This window comes from Entelurus aequoreus, linkage group LG02 (assembly GCF_033978785.1).
Source record: "Entelurus aequoreus isolate RoL-2023_Sb linkage group LG02, RoL_Eaeq_v1.1, whole genome shotgun sequence".
Taxonomy (NCBI): domain Eukaryota; kingdom Metazoa; phylum Chordata; class Actinopteri; order Syngnathiformes; family Syngnathidae; genus Entelurus; species Entelurus aequoreus.
This window is the reverse complement of record NC_084732.1, coordinates 32,851,589-32,871,306: the sequence shown is the minus strand read 5'-3', so window position 1 is coordinate 32,871,306 and position 19,718 is coordinate 32,851,589. Positions and strand designations below refer to the sequence as shown.

Below are 19,718 nucleotides of genomic sequence, written 5' to 3'. Positions count from 1 at the left end.
CAGGTAACATGCATATCATCTAAAAGGCAAGGCTACAAAGAAGAAACAGATTTTAAAGATTCATTTATTTATTTAAGTCCCCTCGAAGTGAAACGATGTAGGCAAAAGGTGCATATACAGTCAGTACGAGATGCCTGGTAAACAAAAGTCAGGGTTTATTGTGTACCAGAGACGCATAGCAGGTGACAGGGGAGCGCCCCCACCGGCCTGGAGCCAACGAACGGCTGCGGTTATAATCCCACTATTTTAAAGTTTCGATACCATACCCACTTCCCGGTGTTGTACCAAAATCTGTTACCCATCGGAATTTGTAACTCCAGGGGGCGATGTTCCCAAGGCGTTTGTTTGATGGTTAAACGGCAAGCCCAAAGAAGAGGAGAAGAAGAACGCTTGCGTAAATGGCGTAAACTATCCTTAATACTGAAACGTCAGTTGTCAGAATTTCAGCATTAATAAATTACACATAACATCTGATACAATGGACTCATACTATAATGAAAGTAAGTCATTGATTTCCAGAATATGTGTAATTTATTAATGCTGAAATTCTGACAACTGACGTTTCAGCATTAAGGATAGTTTACGCCATTTACGAAAGCGTTCTTCTTCTCCTCCTCCTTGGGCTTGCCGTTTAACCATCAAACAAACGCCATGGGAACATCGCCCCCTGGAGTTACAAATTCCGATGGGTAACAGATTTCGGTACAACACCTATCGGCCCCAGGAGTTGAGTTAGTTGGATATAAATTACCAATACGTGCACTTATAAGATCAAATCTACTCACTATGTTCACTGCTCGCCGTACATATCCTACGAAGTCAGACCTACACTGTTTCAATGTCCATTTCTCAGATGATATTATTGTTGATGACTGAAGTGCTGATATCAACCAAACCCAACCCCCTCCACATCCCACCCCCCGGATTGTAAATAATGTACATAATTCAATGTATATACTCTGATGATTAACTTGTGTGATGACTGTATTATGCTGATAGTATATATTTATACCATGAATTGATTAACTTGGACCCCGACTTAAACAAGTTGAAAAACTTATTCGGGTGATTGATTGAAACTTTTAGTAGTAGATTGCACAGTTCAGTACATATTCCGTACATCCATCCATCCATTTTCTACCGCTTATCCCTTATGGGGTCGCGGGGGGTGCTGGAGCCTATATCTCAGCTACAATCGTACAATTGACCACTAAATGGTAATACTCGAATACGTTTTTCAACTTGTTTAAGTCGGGGTCCACGTAATCAATTCATGGTATAGTTACCATTTAGTGGTCAATTGTACGGAATATGTACTGTACTGTGCAATCTACTAATAAAAGTCTCAATCAATCAATCAAACTCGTGCAAAAAAAAAAAAATGGAACCACTTGCATTAATTCATGCATCTTTTTTTCACTTCAGATGTTGGAGCCTTTCCCGGCTGACTTGACTCACCAGTCAATCACACTCACCACATAAAATACAATTCACACTTACATGGACAATTTACTCTCTAATCGACATACCATACATGTTTTTGGATTGTTGTATTTATGTGAAGCAAAATATTCTTTGTTCATTCTTTCATCTGGGACACTATAGGTATGCATATATGTAAATAATATAATAATTAAAAAAAATATATATATATATCTTTTTTTATTATAAATAATATAATATAAATTATACGTATAATTTCACATATATAATATACATATATTATATATGTCATATATAATTACACTGTTGGAGGAATTCAAAGTCACCCGCTCCAGAGAGGTAATGATGTACAGAGACTCCGCAGATGTCAAGGTCGCCTCGGCAGGAATCGTTGTTTAGACCGGGAGGAAGTGGCAGCTAGGCACAAGAAGCCGTAAGCAGAGCAGAGGCGCGGCTGAGGCACAAAACCTTGTTGGGTACTGTGGCAAGGGGAAGGGCAGGCCTCGGCAGCTTTCCAAAGCCACGTTGGGACCGGGCCCGTGGCAAGGAGAAGCGCCAACTGGTCCAAGAGGAGATCCGTGCAGAGGTGGAGGAAGAACGTTGCTGCCGGATGGTCAGCATGTCCAAACAAGGGGCGTGGACAAGGTGGGAGCATGCAGAACCTCAAAAACTCACCCGGGCAGAGCTCTGGAGAGCTGAACCTCTGCGCACAAAATGCCTCATAGTCTGTGTACGATGTCCTCCCATGCCCCGCCAACCTGCACATCTGGGGCCTAGCAGACACTCCGGAGTGCAAACTGTGCCAGAGGAGGGGCATCTTGGAGCACATCCTGAGCTGTTGCCCAAAGGCACTAGGGGAGGGGCGGTATCGCTGGCACCACGACCAAGTTTTAAAAGCCCTGGCGGCTTCTATCTGCGCAGCGATACAAAACAGCAAGTCCCAGGCCGCCCCGAAGCAGTCAATCACCTTCATCAGAGCAGGACAGAAGGCAAGCCGCCAGCCCAACTTCTCAGGAGGGCTCCTGGCCACCGCTCGTGACTGGCAGCTCCATATTGACCTGGGAAGGCAACTCAAGTTCCCGGCCAATATCGCTTCCACGTCACTCCGCCCAGACATGGTGTTAACATCGGAGTCAACCAAGCAAGTGGTGCTACTGGAGCTGACTGTCACTGTAGAGTGTCGGAGTAACGGCTGGAGAGCCCGCTGTGAACCAGTCGAGATTGGGTGCAGAGGTTTTGCTGGTCACTCACTACAGCGTGTGTTCAGAATCCTTGGCATTAGAGGACTGCAGTTGAGAAAAGCCACCAAGAACACCCTAGAGGCCGCAGAAAAGGCCTCCCGGTGGCTGTGGATCCGTAGGGGGGATCCGTGGTGCGCTACTTGGACACAGGCCGGGGTCTGATCACCCCCGGCTGGGTCGCCCGGGCGAGGGTGTCTGATGATTAAAGACCCGAAACACCCTATGACCCCGGGTTTATCACTGATGACGTGTCCAAGCATCACCGTGAGGTGTATTCAAGTTCTACATAGATATAATTAGTTATATATACATACACATATACAGTATATCTATATACACACACACATATATACATATACACAAATATATCTATATACATATATGAAAAGTAACTCAGACAGCTAATTACACTTTTAATTAGGTTTATTATTTAAAATGACATTTACATGACACATTTAAAAAAACAAACCATTCCATCCATTTATACATTTCTCATAACCTTTACAATATGTCGTAAACGCTGAAAGACTTGATCTCAGTGGAACAGAAATTTTTTTCGGGTTGACAGCATCGCCACACAACCCGGTGATGTCATCATAATGTAATACAGGGATTTAAAATACAATCAGTTATATAAAACATGCCTCGTAGCTGCTAACCCTGTACGAGGAATCATAATTTCATAACTTGAAAGCACTGTCCTACTGTAGTATACAGCCATTTCTGGAATATCAACTATCTTCCTGACCTTTCATAATCATCATTTTATAGATCAAAGATATGAATAAAGCACATCCTGCCAGACAATGCCACTTCTGTTCCTATATTCATTTCAATTCCAGTTCAATTGTTGCCCATCTTGCAAGCACACATTTATAGGTAAAGCTGGCCTTCGTTCCTATTTAAGTTAGTTTGAAGGGATTTCCTGAATGAAGTTAAGAAATGCATGCCTGCAGTAAGAGGGGTTGCAAGTTTGAGCCTGTGCAGCAGTTAGAGAAAGTGAAAACATGAGGTCTGCATTAATAAAACTCCTGAAAACAGCTTAGAAAGAGTGCCAACTTGTTTTACATTCATCACAGAGCATCCGTTGATAGTGTAAACATTGAGGGGGAAAAAAATAGTCCCTCCCATGGCAACCACAGATGAGAACAAAAACCAGCACACCGTCCCACGCGTGGAGAGAAAAGTGACAATACCGTACTCAAATCTGAACTACCGGCTTAATTAAAAAAAGCCACATTCATCCAGTGTAAAAAGAAAACTGTAAATTACATATAATGGATGAATTGACTGGATATTGTTCAAAGGCATTAAGGGTTCTAAAAACACTCGGAAGGTCTGCTTCTTACAGGCCTTAGAAATAGCAAAAGCCCCCAGAAGAATCCACTGCACAGTTTGAAATTCACCAGCTTAGAATCAGCATAAAGTCCGAGCACAAAAGGACGGTGTGCTAGTGTCATGACAGGCAAGCAGCATGCAGGGTCCAACACTTGCTGCGAGGAACTTGTCAAGTCCAAATGATCTACAAAAGTAACCCCTAAAACTGATTACCAAGGCAAACATACTCAAGAGTTATTTATGTTTACAGTGAAACATAGGTAGATTTCTCACTGCAGCAGATATTGTCTTGCACTGGCCCAAAAAGAGTTGAGCCAGAAATAAATAATAATGATGATATTGCAGGAGATGGAAACATTGCAAAAGCCACTCAGCCCCACACAGAAGAAGAAAGAAGCTTGTTGTTCACGGCCTCATCAGCCCGGGAGCGGCCGACTGATTGCAGCGTTACACATGCAAATCAAAGCAGCACACGTCTGTCTGGTGTGCTCCACTCGCTCAAGTGTCACATAAGTAGCCTGCGTCCTTTGTCTGCAATAATGCTGCTTGCCCCCTCGAGTCCGCCATGTCAAATATGTACTTTGAATCTCATCAGCAGGGCAAAAACAATAATGATTGAAAAAAATAAATAAAAGGGAAACCAAATGGAGGAGAAATAAAAGACTCGCTTGAGTTACATACTGCATGCGTCACCACCACACAAACTAAAAAACGTCAATGTTTGCAACCGTCGTGAGAAAGTATGGACATTGAATGGAGGCTGCCGAAGTTGTGCAGCCCCGCCGGTACACTTTGTCACCCGCACAGGAAGGCCAGTTCTAGGTAAGCTGATGTCCGTTCCATCACCTTCCTCATGAGTCTCGTCAGAGGCGTCTCTCAAACAGAAAACTCTGATCCGGGGCGTCGAGCTTGGTTTAGGAGCGCGAGGCGGTGTAGACGCAGCCCCGTGAATGGGTTGCACCACAGCACAGAGGGCGGGCCGCCGAACACGGCTTTCATTCCGTTCCATCTGGTGCGACGCTCCCAGGTGGGCTTCTCGTTTTTCAGTCGCTCGATCTCCTGTAAGATGTTCACACTGGCTCTTAAACCAAACACTTCTTGAAAAGTTGAGTCTTTAGCTAGCATGCTGACACTGGAGATGGGCATAATAAATTATTGCCAATAATTCAATTTGTGTGGATTCGTTGATTAATAGCGTGAAAAATGGAGTGTACTACTTGGCTGTAACCTGCAGAGGCACTGTTGCTTCAACCAGTCTCAACTAGTTTGTGTTCTAGAACAAATATTCTCAAACTGTGGTATGTGTACCACTATTGGAACAGGGGCTCCAGCTAGTGTTATGCCTAGAATCACTTGATTAAAGTACAGTGTTTTATTTTCCTATATTCAAACACAGTGTTACTGTTCAAACTGTGTGTAATGTTAGGATAGGATGGATAGGCTTTTATTTATCCCACAACAGGAACATTACATTGTTGCAGGGCAGGTTTTCACATACAGTAACATAATTAAAATGCAAAGAAAAACATTATATACATATATATGTATATATACACAGTATATACATACACAATATACTTAATAAAACCGTTGCCTTGTTTTTAATGAATACGTAGACCTACTATGCTCCTGTATTTTAATGTTGGTCACTATGGTAGTACTTGGAGAACCAAGTTTTTTCTGAGGTGGATCTTGGTGAAAAAAGTTTGAGAACCACTGCTCTAGAACACCATCAGCCATGGGAAGATAAGCACATTAAGTGATCCTTTTTTCCCAGTAACTTAAATGATTAAAAAAACAACAATTCATCAATTATCATATTAACCCATGTAGGGTGCACGATATTAGGGTTTTTGCAGATATCAGCAAATCTAATTTGATGCTTTTTAATGTAATTTAAAACCAACTTAATGCCCATGTCCAACTGCAGATCGTTATTATATATACGGTAGTCAAACGCATACAATTTCTGTATAGACAAAATTGTAAGCATTTGACAATAATGATGTTGAATAGTTGAAAGGTTTACACTGACTGTGGCCAAATTAAGCACTAAAGTAATCATAACATACAATAATAATAATGCAAGTAACCCTTTCAAACGCAATAAAATATGTTTTTCATTTCTGTATTATTTCAAACAATTGTAATAACAAGGTGAATAAATTAATTATCCTAACTAGGTAAATAACCATCATAATACAATGGAATATCAATATTTGTTAACAAAAATTGCACTTAAATAAATGCTGAACATCTTAAAGTGCAGTTTTTTTCCTCCAATTGGAAACACTGGGTTGGGTGTTTGGTTTTGTTGTCTTTTTTGTTGCCATTTGCAATTGTATGACATTTTTGTAATGCCTCTGGACATCGAATGATTAATTTTCTCAAAATCCATTTAATGACTTTTAATGCTTTTTGATGACCCGCGGAAACCCTGCATATAACCAATATACAGTAGAAACAATAGCAATTTAAATAATTGTAATTATTATGATTATTTTGCCTCATCGTGATAATGCATGTTTTTGGCACATTATTGGTATGACATGCAAAATCAAGAGCGACAAGCTGCAACGAACGAGTCAATGCAATGTAACGTGCAGGTTTTAAATACGTCCATACACAGTGTGGAGCCCTTTCTAAGTTAATAATCGTCACTTTTTTCTTACCAGCAGGTCTCTGTGACTACCCTTTTCCAGGTCACTGGTGTGCATGACAGGAAGAAAAGCTCAGACTCACTTGTGGAAATGTACATTTTGCGTCACCTGCTGGTCTCTAGACGCCGAAAATAAGGCAACCAGTCTTTTTACGATGTTTTTCTTTGGAAAAAATATTTGTGTATTTCTTATGTATGGGTCAATATGATATTTGATTAGTCGGTTTGAGGAAATGTTGCAAACTGTAAGTTGAATCCAAGACAACACTGTAATAGCACAGTTTATAATATGGTTGAATAAACCCTCATTAGTCTTAACTTTTTGGGGGGATTTTGCCTATCATTTACAATCCTTATGTGAGAAAAAAAACACATGCTTTTCCTAATGGGAGTACACTATTGCGCCCATAGAGCCCTCTAAAAACATCCAATAATGGCCAACAATACTTCATTTGCATCTTGTGACCTGAATATTAACCAAGTACTGGCAATATTGTTATTATAAGCGCTGACACCGACAAATTACTTTCAGTGGCACCATGATCACAGAGAGCTATCCAACTTACGCTGCTGCATCGCCTCGGAGTTGGTGAAAGTCAATTCTAGATGATAAATCATGCCTCTTATCTGTCTCGTAGAAGGTTATGGCCATAAAACTAGAAGTTGGTCAACTTTGACATCCAACGGCGTGGAGAAGTTGGTAGAGTGGCCGTGCCAGCAATCGGAGGGTTGCTGGTTACTGGGGTTCAATCCCCACCTTCTACCATCCTAGTCACGTCCGTTGTGTCCTTGGGCAAGACACTTCACCCTTGCTCCTGATGGCTGCTGGTTAGCGCCTTGCATGGCAGCTCCCGCCATCAGTGTGTGAATGTGTGTGTGAATGGGTGAATGTGGAAATACTGTCAAAGCGCTTTGAGTACCTTGAAGGTAGAAAAGCGCTATACAAGTATAACCCATTTATCATTTATAACTTACCCGCGGAGAAGGCGAGAAAGACCGAAAAGACGCTTGCTTGCGGCCAAATTTTTTTTAAACCCTTTTGGTGAGGATTATGGTTATGATCCCGTCAGTTGGCATCCATGTGAGAGCAGACATTGTACAGTAAGTTATTGTTTTATTATTTTCATAGTTTGCATGTCTTATTTAGCTTTTAGCATTACTGTTGCATGCTGCTTGCTGTTTCACTAAAGCTGGATCTGTTTAGTATGCAGCTTAAGAAACGTCTAGATCAGGGGTCTCAAACTCAATTTACCTGGGGGCCACTGGATGCAGAAACTGGGTGAGGCTGGGCCGCAAGAAAAGATTTCTTAAAAAAAATCTAACATGCACTTTTTAATGAATTCACCTCCTTTGAATGGCTTTCCCGCCCTAGCAACCATCTCACTCACCATGTAGCTAGCTTTGACTGCTGCATCGCTCTTTTCGCTTGCTTTCTTGACGAAATCTTGTTGCCTCAGTAGACTGGTTTTAAAATTTGCAAGCCGGTTCACTCCCCTAGTATTTTGCATACTCCTCAGCATGTCTAGTTGTATAATGACGTTTCAAATTGTATTCCTTGTGCAACGCAACTTTCTCTGTATCAACTACAGAAAAGAGCTATAAGGATTATTCATAAAGTAGATTACTTAAAACACACTAACATATTATTTATTAATTCTGGTTTATTGAAACTACAGGAGCTAGTAAAGTTACAGACATTATGTGTCATGTTTAAGGCTAAAAGTAAAACATTACCAGCAAATTTACAAAAAATGTTTGTCATCACTTCTGAGAATGAAGAGCATAGAAGAAAAGGTCATTTCAATTCTTGACGAAATCTTGTTGCCTCAGTAGACTGGTTTTAAAATTTGCAACCCGGTTCACTCCCCTAGTATTTTGCATACTCCTCAGCATGTCTAGTTGTATAATGACGTTTCAAATTGTATTCCTTGTGCAACGCAACTTTCTCTGTATCAACTACAGAAAAGAGCTATAAGGATTATTCATAAAGTAGATTACTTAAAACACACTAACATATTATTTATTAATTCGGGTTTATTGAAACTACAGGAGCTAGTAAAGTTACAGACATTATGTGTCATGTTTAAGGCTAAAAGTAAAACATTACCAGCAAATTTACAAAAAATGTTTGTCATCACTTCTGAGAATGAAGAGCATAGAAGAAAAGGTCATTTCAAACATCAGTATTCAAGGACAACTTTAAAACAAATGTGTATATCAGTGGTGGGGGTTAAACTATGGAATTCTCTTTACAAGAGATAAAAGATTGTAAAAATATATTCCAATTGAAAAAATATATAAGGACAGAACAATGAGATCATATGGACAGCCATAACTGTTTACATTTTGCTTTATATTTATTATTTTACTTATTTTTTGCCTAGTTTTGTATTTGTTTTGTATCATCCTGTGAGGTGTATACTACTTATTTTGTTTTTTTTGTTCTTTTTGTACATCATGAAGTTTTGCACTTCTTGTGTTTTTTTGTTTGTTTTCGTTATATTTGGATGTAATTGTTTGTTTATATGATATCATTAAGTAAGACTACGTACTATGTTGAAGGGGGCAGAAAAATATAAGATTTTTCTTCATCCTGCTCCTTCTCAGGCATTGGTGTGTAAATGTATAATTTAAAAATTGAGGTATAATTGTCTATCGATCAAAGATGCACATCAATGAAGGAGATAAATAAAAATGAAATGAAATGAAATAAGACACGTCGGGGTGCCCCTGTGAAAGAAATATTGCATCAAAAATCGTCTCTGTCTGGAGCCAACGGGAGGAGGGTGGGGGGTGGAGTTTACAGTTACGGTAGCACAATTAGCCCCGAACGGGTTAACATCACCACGTCTGTATCAGCGCTGGGGTCCAGTGCACCACACTTTTGTATTGTCGCTCGCTCCTTCGGCGGAGTGCTCGTCTTCCCCGCCCGGACTGTTTACAACGGGGGCGGGAGCGAGCAGGCGGGCGAGGGAGGGAGGCAGGGAGGGAGGAAGGAAGAGCGTGTGTCATAGAAAAGCGGCAAAATGTTTCTCTGCTTGCATTACGCAAGTGACATCAATGCATACTTGCCAACCTTGAGACCTCCGAATTCGGGAGATGGGGGGGGTTGAGTTGGGCGGGGTTAGGGGTAGCGGGGGTGTTTTTGTAGCCCGGAAGAGTTAGGGCTGCAAAGGATTCTGGGTATTTGTTCTGTTGTGTTTATGTTGTGTTTAGGTGCGGATGTTCTCCCGAAATGTGTTTGTCATTCTTGTTTGGTGTGGGTTCACAGTGTGGCGCATATTTGTAACAGTGTTAAAATATAAATAAAATAAAATATGACCACCCTCAGTGTGAAATGTATGGCTGTTCCTCAAGTATGTCTTGCAATAACCTGTGTGTGTCTCTAGAAGCCTCATACAACATGTGTCTGGGCTGGCACGCTGTTAGTATGGAGAAAAAGATGATGCGGTGACAGATTCTAGAGGACACTGATGACAGTGCCATCACGGCACGCCCTCGATATTGTCGAGAGCCTCATACCACAACGTGATTGGTAGATTTCTTCAGCTCCGCACACAACGCTGTCAAGCGCCATTCATTTAAAACTCGCGGGCCGCACTAACATTAAACTTTCATATTAAGGTGGGGGCCGCAAAATAACGTCTCCCGGGCCACAATTGGCCCGCGGGCCGCGTGTTTGAGACCCCTGGTCTAGATCATCCTCCACATATTCAGGCTCCAAAATATAAGGTTCTGGATCATCATTTGTCCCAAAATAATCCTTGTTGTCTATCACACAGTCTGCCATGAGTAGTAGGTTTGTTGGGATTCAAAACTAGCAATAAAGGTGGCGCTTGAAACAAAGAAACGCCGCGCTTCAAGTGTTGCTTTAAAACACGCCTCTCCAAATGTGGCGATTAGTATTATCACCTTTGCTTCAAACTTGTTGAAGTTGTTACACCTGTCTTGCTGTTCTCCTCTGGTGAAGACCGTAGTAGAGGAGCGCAAGGCAGATGTTCCCTTCAGTTCACTTTACCTTGCAATGGGTCTGCTAAGCTCCGCTTTTCGGTCAGAATTCGAGGCCACCGATTTGTGACAATCTGGTTGTTTTATTAGTTTTGCAGGACACAACCAGACCCATTCATAATTTTACTGCGCAGTGCACACGCTCCTCTCTCTCTATCTCTCTCTTTACTCGCCCACTCACTCACTGACGTCCCTCAGTCAACACGTTGACATTCTCGCAAACACACAGTGTAGATACATAATATGTAGATACATAACATGTAGATACATAACACGTAGATACGTAGACACGCACACAGCTGCTTGGATTGATGCCAAATATCAGCAGAGTTAGGACCGCCCATCTAACATCAACTTGAGCAAGTAAAATGACTGAACTTGGTAACAAATTGCTACAATTTGTGTTTTATCTTTAACAGATGTGTGTTTTACCTGCAACATGGCTTATCTGGGTACATTTATCCATAGTTTAGTTTTTAGTACTTACTAATATTTTTTTTTCTTCTTAAAACCCAGACCAGGATTGGCAACCATAAATCATAAATAATTTAATATTATGTTAATAAAACTTTTTTATGATATTGTAATCTAATTCTTGATTATGGAAAATTGTAAATTGTTCTTTGAGTGCAACAAGAAAAACACAATGTGTTTAATGCCCTTTAATTTATATTTTAACCTTCTAAAATTGTTCTTTGAGTGCAATAGGAAACATGTTTATTGTATTGTAAGGTGTTCTGTTAAAATAAAGCCAAAATTTACACTTTTTCGTGGTTCTCTTTATTTGGAAAAGTATCGAAAAGTATTGATATACATTTAGGTACCGCTACTGGTACCAAATTATTGGTATCGGGACAACCCTACAATACATATATACATACAGCAAGTATATAAAACAATGATGGAGGTTTTTGGATGTTTTTTTAGAGGGCTTATTGGCGGAATAGAGCGACTCCATTGTTAGCTGACTTTTGGTAGCATTTATTTACGATTTAGAATGCATGAAAAAAAGTTAGTCTTACATAAGGTTTGTGAATGACCAGACAAAATTCCCCAAAAAGTTCCCTTTTAAAAAAGTCAGATATGTATATAGACTGTACTGCTCGGTGGACATGAGGCTTAACATTACACTTATGGCCACCGTATGCTGATTAGAAGTGTGGTGAATACTGACCGTCTCGTCATTGCAGATGGAGTGTATCTGCGTACCAAACATGACAGCAGTGAAAGTGAGGAAGAGGATGGCTTCGAGACAGAGGAAGATCAGCAGTAGCACGGACACCCCAGGAGAGAAGTCACTGCACTCTGGCTCCCCCAAACAAACGAGACAGAAAGTCACGTTTTGATGCTGGTAATACTGTAAGTGTCAGATGCTGGAGACTTTTTAAGTAGCTTTGCTGCAAAGATACTGCCAAATACAGTAAGTGATCATTGTGTTGTTTAACTGCATCAGACAGAAACCAGATCTTATCCAACAATAGAATTTTCAGAATTATGAATGTAATGCAATATACCACATTATATATTATGAGATTTATCATACAAAAAATCTATGTTTTTTTCCAAATTGAATAACAGCAAGGGGGCGGGAACTTACCGTTCCACTGTACTTTAATACACGTGAAGAAGTGCATGCTACTGAGGCCCAGCGCATGAGCAGAAATCAATGCTATGTACATCTGAGGAGAGAAACGGTAATATGAATATCACCGATCAAAACAGCTGTTTAATTAGCGGAAAACATAATTTTAAGCTTCGAGTTAATATAATAATTAATTGAAGGTCAAGACTCACTTAAGTGTACTTACAGTAAAAAGAACGAAGAATCTCTGATTCTTTTCCCCCACGCAGTTATTTACCCAGGGACAGTGGTGATCCATCTTCCGGATGCACCTTTTACAAATACTGCATGCCACAGACAGAAAATAAAATGCGTGATATCACAATTATTGTCACTCTCCAGTTTGGTTTGTTCACTATACCGACCTGCAGTGGTGTGCTCTCTCAGGCTTGATGCTGCAGCACTTTGGACACTTGTAGATGACCTCACCAGGCTTCAGCTGCAACCTTTCCATATACTCCTTGGTGGCGTTGCCTTTGGGAACCGCACCCTGAAGGGGCAGAGTGAAGACAGATTACACAACATTAAAATTATAAACAGTTTCCATATACTCATTTACATTTACATCCATTTTCTACCGCTTGTCCCTTTCGGGGTCGCGTGGGTGGTGGAGCCTAACCCAACAGCACTTGGGCGAAAGATGGGCGACACCCTGGACAAGTAACCACCTCATTGCAGGTCCAACACAGATAGACAACATTCACACACTAGGTCCAATTTAGTGTTGCCAATCAACCTATCCCCAGGTGCCTGTCTTTGGAGGTGGGAGGAAGCCGGAGTACCTGGAGGGAACCCATGCAGTCATGCGAACTCCACACAGAAAGACCCTGGGCCTTCTTATTGTGAGGCACACGCACTAACCCCTGTGCTGCCTTCATTTACAATTATAATTCATCATTTAATGAATTATTGGACAATGTAATTCATATCATATTTTTACTAATACAATCATAAGTGATATAAATTAATGATTTACTTGACATTATAGTAATTACATTTTGGTTAAAAAAAACTAGTGTTATGTTTATGCATTATGCAGTTTTCCACTGCATCATCATCATCATGAATTAAATGGCCATTAAATTAAAAAAAAGGTGAACAATGGTATACATTTTAAAAAAAAGGTGAAAAATGGTATTATAGCAGAAAAAATTCACCGAGCAGTTTTAAATAAATATTTTTATAATACTTTTTTTCCAATGAAAAGAAAGTTAAAAAGGTTAAAGTTAATTAAATGTATAAATCAGTAAATACATTAATATAACAGTCATTAATTTAACAAATATACATAACATTGATAACATTATTTAAGATATACTTTAGAGTTTAAATACTTATGGACAATTTATAAATTTCACATATTCATACTGCCATCCATTAATTTTCTACCGCTTGTCCCTTTCGGGGTCGCAGGGGGTGCTGGAGCCTATCTCAGCTGCATATCTTCATAGCCAATACAGATATATAATAGTTCTTAGTTTTTTAGATACCCCAATGATGCAACTGGACGCATCATTTTTACACATCATGTAAAAAATATATACATTTTAATGTTTGTAGTAAAATATATAGAAATATATTTCTTACTTTTATGCTCAAATTTCTAAAAAAAAAAAAGGCAATCCAAAATATAAATACCAAACTTGTAATGTTTATTTTGGGATTTTTCTGATCAGATAATGTCACAGGTTTAGTAACTGTTTAATAAATAACTAATGCTATGCAAATGTATACTGATTGACAACTGTGACACAATTTGATCAAAAAGCCTTCAAAGGGCTAAAATAAAACATGGTTGGTATTTTTGTTTAGGGCTGAATTTGATTGCGAGATTTCAGCAAAAAATATGGATCAAAATGTTTTTATGACCTTTGAAAAGTAAAGGAATGTTATGTCAACATCAAAATAGTTTTTATTGCCATTGTTTGAGAACGGGTTCACAAACTAGGAATTTGACTTGGTGCAATCGTGCAACGTCAGTCTGTCCGTCTGTCCTGTTTAGCACTGTAGTATTGAATATATATATATATATATATATATATATATATATATATATATATATATATATATATATTAAATAACTGCCAATACCCCTGTGGTAAGACTTGGACATTGAATTTTAACATGAAAAAACCCTATTAGGAAAAATCATGATGAATTAATTAACAACAAATATTATGGCCAAAATACATCAGAAATTTACCACAAGGACAAAAAAGTCAGCCCCTAAGGGTTAAGGATTTTAATTGCAGTATTTTGACAAAAGTTTCGGTACATTGTGAACCACATGGTACGCTTACCGGATCTGACAACATGGTGCGCAGGTGTGAAGCCAGAGCGAGCACGGCGAGGGAGTTAAAGGTGGCTCCGTTAAGCAGAGAATACCAGAAGTTCTTGGCGGGCATCAGCATGACAAAGTTCACAACAAACTCGGCGTACAGCACGAGGAACCAGGTTATGCCAGCGCACACCATACCACAGCTGTCCTGAATGAACCACACCGTGCGGTTCCCGGTGCTGTGGTCCGTGTGGGCGCCGTCGACTATCACTCCGGCTGCCAGGCTACCTGACTCGACATCGCCACCTGCCGTCAGCAGCGGGTGGTGCTGCTCCATTTCTCGCAGTCGATGGTTTGAAGAGTGCATCCTTCCCTACAGAGAAATTATACAGTATTGTAAGAGACAGAAAGACAACAAGGGGTGAAAGGAATTTAGAAATGCATGCAGTAAACCACAATGTGCACTCCCAGACTATGGGGTTTTTTTGTACACACATTCTAAATTGCAAGAGGATGAAAGCAGAATGAGAGCTTCTAGGGGGGAAGTACTCAATAGAATAATAATATTGAAAGGACAGAAAAACAACTGGAGTGAGGGTGTGAGATCAAAAGGAAAAAAGTCATGGATACATTTTGTTATCGTGCAAAATAACCCTTCCTGTTACTGTACATTGTGTATTTATACACAAAGAAAGTATGACTGATTGGTTGCCACTACAAAGAACATTATGCAACACCTTAGCAAACCAAGTAGAGACACAAAGGTCAAACAAACATACATACTACCTAAGCATGTGAACAATATGAACATTTCACAGCACTGTAATTGTGACCAAAATGATCATGATGATCATTACTATTATTACTACTACGGTACTGTTTGCCCCCAAAATACTCACATAACCACTGAAATATTTTGACCAAGTTCTATTAAAAAAAATAAAAAAATAAATATACACACAATGTACGTTCTTGGCAAAGAAACATTAAGTATTGTTCTGGCTTTTTAAGAGCCATTTAATTTTTATCTGCACAGTTAAATGTTTATCTTCTGTTTTAATTTGTAAAGATACACAATTTAATAGATTAGTTGCTCAAACAGCAATGAGTTTATAGAAGTTTAGAATGGGGTATGTTGTTTCTTAATAGGGAACTATGTTCATTTCTATTGTATTCACGTTAGCATTTAAGCTAGCTACCCAGTCAGTGCTAGCTTGCTTCTTCAGTAAATGAGCAGTATCACTGGTCCGTGAGTTGATCAAAGTGCGGTTAGTGTTCACGATTTTATGAAAAACGTATAACTATATGCAATAAATCATGATTTATTTACAGACAATATGTGATTAAACATTTAAATTGTTTGACAGAGCTAATATCCAAAAGACTTCTTAAGGGAGTCAGAGTTTTCCTTCCTGTCACATCCATAGTCACTTGATGACGCGGAGAATAACTGGGAAAAAAGTTGTCTTAAAGGTTAAATATGTTAGCAAACAACAGACGATGAGTTTTGGTGTTAATTTTATGATAATGGTGGTCAAAAAATCAGAGTCATCAAAATAAAAATATTATTATTTTTATTGCAATCTATGTTTTGTATTTTTTTGTCTTTGATTTTGTTTGTATTTTAATGAAGAACAAATTTAGTGGTGTCTTATATTCGGGTCAAAACAGAAATAGGAAGGTGTTTACTTTACCAATCAATCAGCTGTCCAGCTCACATTATAGATGTGTGACAGATGCAATAAGTAATCTACATATGTAATAGACCATACAAGTCCATGACCTCATCCATAATGACAACCCTTATTGTCTTTGCTCACATTCTTTCACCAGCAGTGCTTGAACGCTCCCATGCTTTTGAAATAAAATCCATTAATGCTCTTGTCATGTACGGTGTGTTTCTCTGCCTGTGTTGTACCAGTGTGAGAGGAGGTGAGTGGGTGGGCTAAGGCTTCACTCAATGTATTGACTCAGTGATGAATTTGAAATCCAAACAGAGAGTGACACAGCTGTGTGTGTGTTTTCATGCCCTGGCTAGAAAGTCTCCTCACGCTGTTGCCCTCAGGGTGAAAATGACGGATGACAAACGCACACTTTGACACGCGTATGGCAATTTATCATTCAAGACTGGGCAAATACAGACATCCTGGCTAAAATGTGGATACATGACCAAGTGATGCCCCCACCCAACTATAGTTGCACAGCAATTTGTCATAATCTTACGTCCAAATTCTCCAAAGCCTTAAAATGCAGTTTTTTACTCTACAATAATGTCAAGGTTACAACAGAACATTTAGGTCAAAACACACACAGACTATGTTGGCATCTTCAAGATAAATCAATGTGACTCTTGGAAACTGATCCTGCAGCTGGGGAGCATGAGGCTCTAACGATCCTAAGAAGGCATTGTTGCTGTCTGTACCTCCACTGAGACAAAGCAGAGCAAGAAAACACAACAGTCCCAGAACATGGTTCAGATTATTTGCTTTGGAAAATTAATCCACTGCACAATTTGATATATGTAAACAATTTTAATTCCAAAATGTGTATTAATTTACAACTATAGACAGAATATGATTTATCGATACAACAGTGTTAACATTTCAGACTGTTATTGTATGGTTTCAAATTTGTCTAAGTCAAAGTACAAACCCCGTTTCCATATGAGTTGGGAAATTGTGTTAGATGTAAATATAAACGGAATACAATGATTTGCAAATAATTTTCAACCCATATTCAGTTGGTAATGCTACAAAGACAACATATTTGATGTTCGAACTGATAATAATTTTTTTTGTTGCAAATAATCATTAACTTTAGAATTTGATGCCAGCAACACGTGACAAAGAAGTTGGGAGATGTGGCAATAAATACTGATAAAGTTGAGGAATGCGGAACATCCCACAGGTGTGCAGGCTAATTGGGAACAGGTGGGTGCCATGATTGGGTATAAAAACAGCTTCCCAAAAAATGCTCAGTCTTTCACAAGAAAGGATGGGGCGAGGTACACCCCTTTGTTCACAACTGCGTGAGCAAATAGTCAAACAGTTTAAGAGCAACGTTTCTCAAAATGCAATTGCAAGAAATTTAGGGATTTCAACATCTACGGTCCATAATATCATCAAAAAGTTCAGAGAATCTGGAGAAATCACTCCACGTAAGCGGCATGGCCGGAAACCAACATTGAATGACCGTGACCTTCGATCCCTCAGACGGCACTGTATCAAAAACTGACATCAATCTCTAAAGGATATCACCACATGGGCTCAGGAACACTTCAGAAAACCACTGTCAGTAACTACAGTTGGTCGCTACATCTGTAAGTGCAAGTTAAAGCTCTACTATGCAAAGCGAAAGCCGTTTATCAACAACATCCAGAAACGCCGCCGGCTTCTCTGGGCCTGAGATCATCTAAGATGGACTCATGCAAAGTGGAAAAGTGGAAAAGTGTTTTGTGGTCTGACGAGTCCACATTTCAAATTGTTTTTGGAAATATTCGACATCGTGTCATCTGGACCAAAGGGGAAGCGAACCATCCAGACTGTTATCGACGCAAAGTTCAAAAGCCAGCATCTGTGATGGTATGGGGGTGCATTAGTGCCCAAGGCATGGGTAACTTACACATCTGTGAAGGCACCATTAATGCTGAAAGGTATATACAGGTTTTGGAACAACATATGCTGCCATCTAAGCGCCGTCTTTTTTATGGATGCCCCTGCTTATTTCAACAAGACAATGCCAAGCCACATTCAGCATGTGTTACAACAGCATGGCTTCGTAAAAAAAGAGTGCGGGTACTTTCCTGGCCCGCCTGCAGTCCAGACCTGTCTCCCATCGAAAATGTGTGGCGCATTATGAAGCGTAAAATACGACAGCGGAGACCCCGGACTGTTGAGCGACTGAAGCTCTACATAAAACAAGAATGGGAAAGAATTCCTCTTTCAAAGCTTCAACAATTAGTTCCCTCAGTTCCCAATCGTTTATTGAGTGTTGTTAAAAGAAAAGGTGATGTAACACAGTGGTGAACATGCCCTTTCCCAACTACTTTGGCACGTGTTGCAGCCATGAAATTCTAAGTTAATTATTATTTGCAAAAAAATATATAAAGTTTATGAGTTTGAACATCAAATATCTTGTCTTTGTAATGCATTCAATTGAATATGGGTTGAAAAGGATTTGCAAATCATTGTATTCCGTTTATATTTACATCTAACACAATTTCCCAACTCATATGGAAACGGGGTTTGTACTTTGCCAAATGCACAATTGTAAGAAGTCAGAGGGTTATGCGCCATGATGCTCAATAATTTTTTTTGACATAATACCCATGGCAAAAAGCAAATCAATGTACGACTATAAAGATACAGTCAAACCTGTCTATAGTGACCACTCACGGGAAACAGCAAAAGTGGCTACTATAGACATGTGGCCACTAGGGTGGCACGATATACACAATATTCTGCAGTGTTTTTCAACCACTGTGCCGCGGCACACTAGTGCCGTGAGATACAGTTTGGTGTGCCGTAGGAGATTATCTCATTTCAGCTATTTGGGTTAAAAATAATTTTTGCAAACCAATAATTATAGTCTGCAAATTATGTGTTGTTGTTGAGTGTCAGTGTTGTCTATAGCTCGGCAGAGGAAATAAATAAATGATAAATGGGTTATACTTGTATAGCGCTTTTCTACCTTCAAGGTACTCAAAGCGCTTTGACAGTATTTCCACATTCACCCATTCACACACACATTCACACACTGATGGCGGGAGCTGCCATGCAAGGCGCTAACCAGCAGCCATCAGGAGCAAGGGTGAAGTGTCTTGCCCAAGGACACAACGGACATGACTAGGATGGTAGAAGGTGAGGATTGAACCCCAGTAACCAGCAACCCTCCGATTGCTGGCACGGCCACTCTACCAACTTCGCCACGCCGTCCCCGTGTAACCGTGTAATACTCTTCCATATCAGCCGGTAGCTAATTGCTTTGTAGATGTCGGAAACAGCGGGAGGCAGTGTGCAGGTAAAAAGTTATCTAATGCTTAAACCAAAAATAAACAAAAGGTGAGTGCCCCTAAGAAAAGGCAGTGAAACTTAAGGAAGGCTATGCAGAACGAAACTGGCTACAAAGTAA

At 39.7% G+C, this 19,718-nt stretch overlaps 1 protein-coding gene across 2 annotated transcripts in view; it reads right to left on the bottom strand.

Annotated features, from left to right (window-relative positions):
- Nucleotides 1-3,090: 3,090 nt before the first annotated feature.
- zdhhc7 (zinc finger DHHC-type palmitoyltransferase 7) overlaps nt 3,091-19,718 on the bottom strand; it is a 34,641-nt gene continuing 18,013 nt past the window's right edge. For both annotated transcript variants that reach the window (XM_062025385.1, XM_062025376.1), the window contains 6 exons: nt 14,611-14,961; nt 12,676-12,800; nt 12,498-12,594; nt 12,287-12,368; nt 11,864-11,994; nt 3,091-5,081 (listed from right to left, as the gene is read on the bottom strand). In XM_062025385.1, the coding sequence (XP_061881369.1) occupies nt 4,899-5,081; nt 11,864-11,994; nt 12,287-12,368; nt 12,498-12,594; nt 12,676-12,800; nt 14,611-14,955 (963 nt within the window). In that variant the 5' untranslated portion in view covers nt 14,956-14,961 and the 3' untranslated portion in view covers nt 3,091-4,898. The remainder of the gene's footprint in view (nt 5,082-11,863; nt 11,995-12,286; nt 12,369-12,497; nt 12,595-12,675; nt 12,801-14,610; nt 14,962-19,718) is intronic.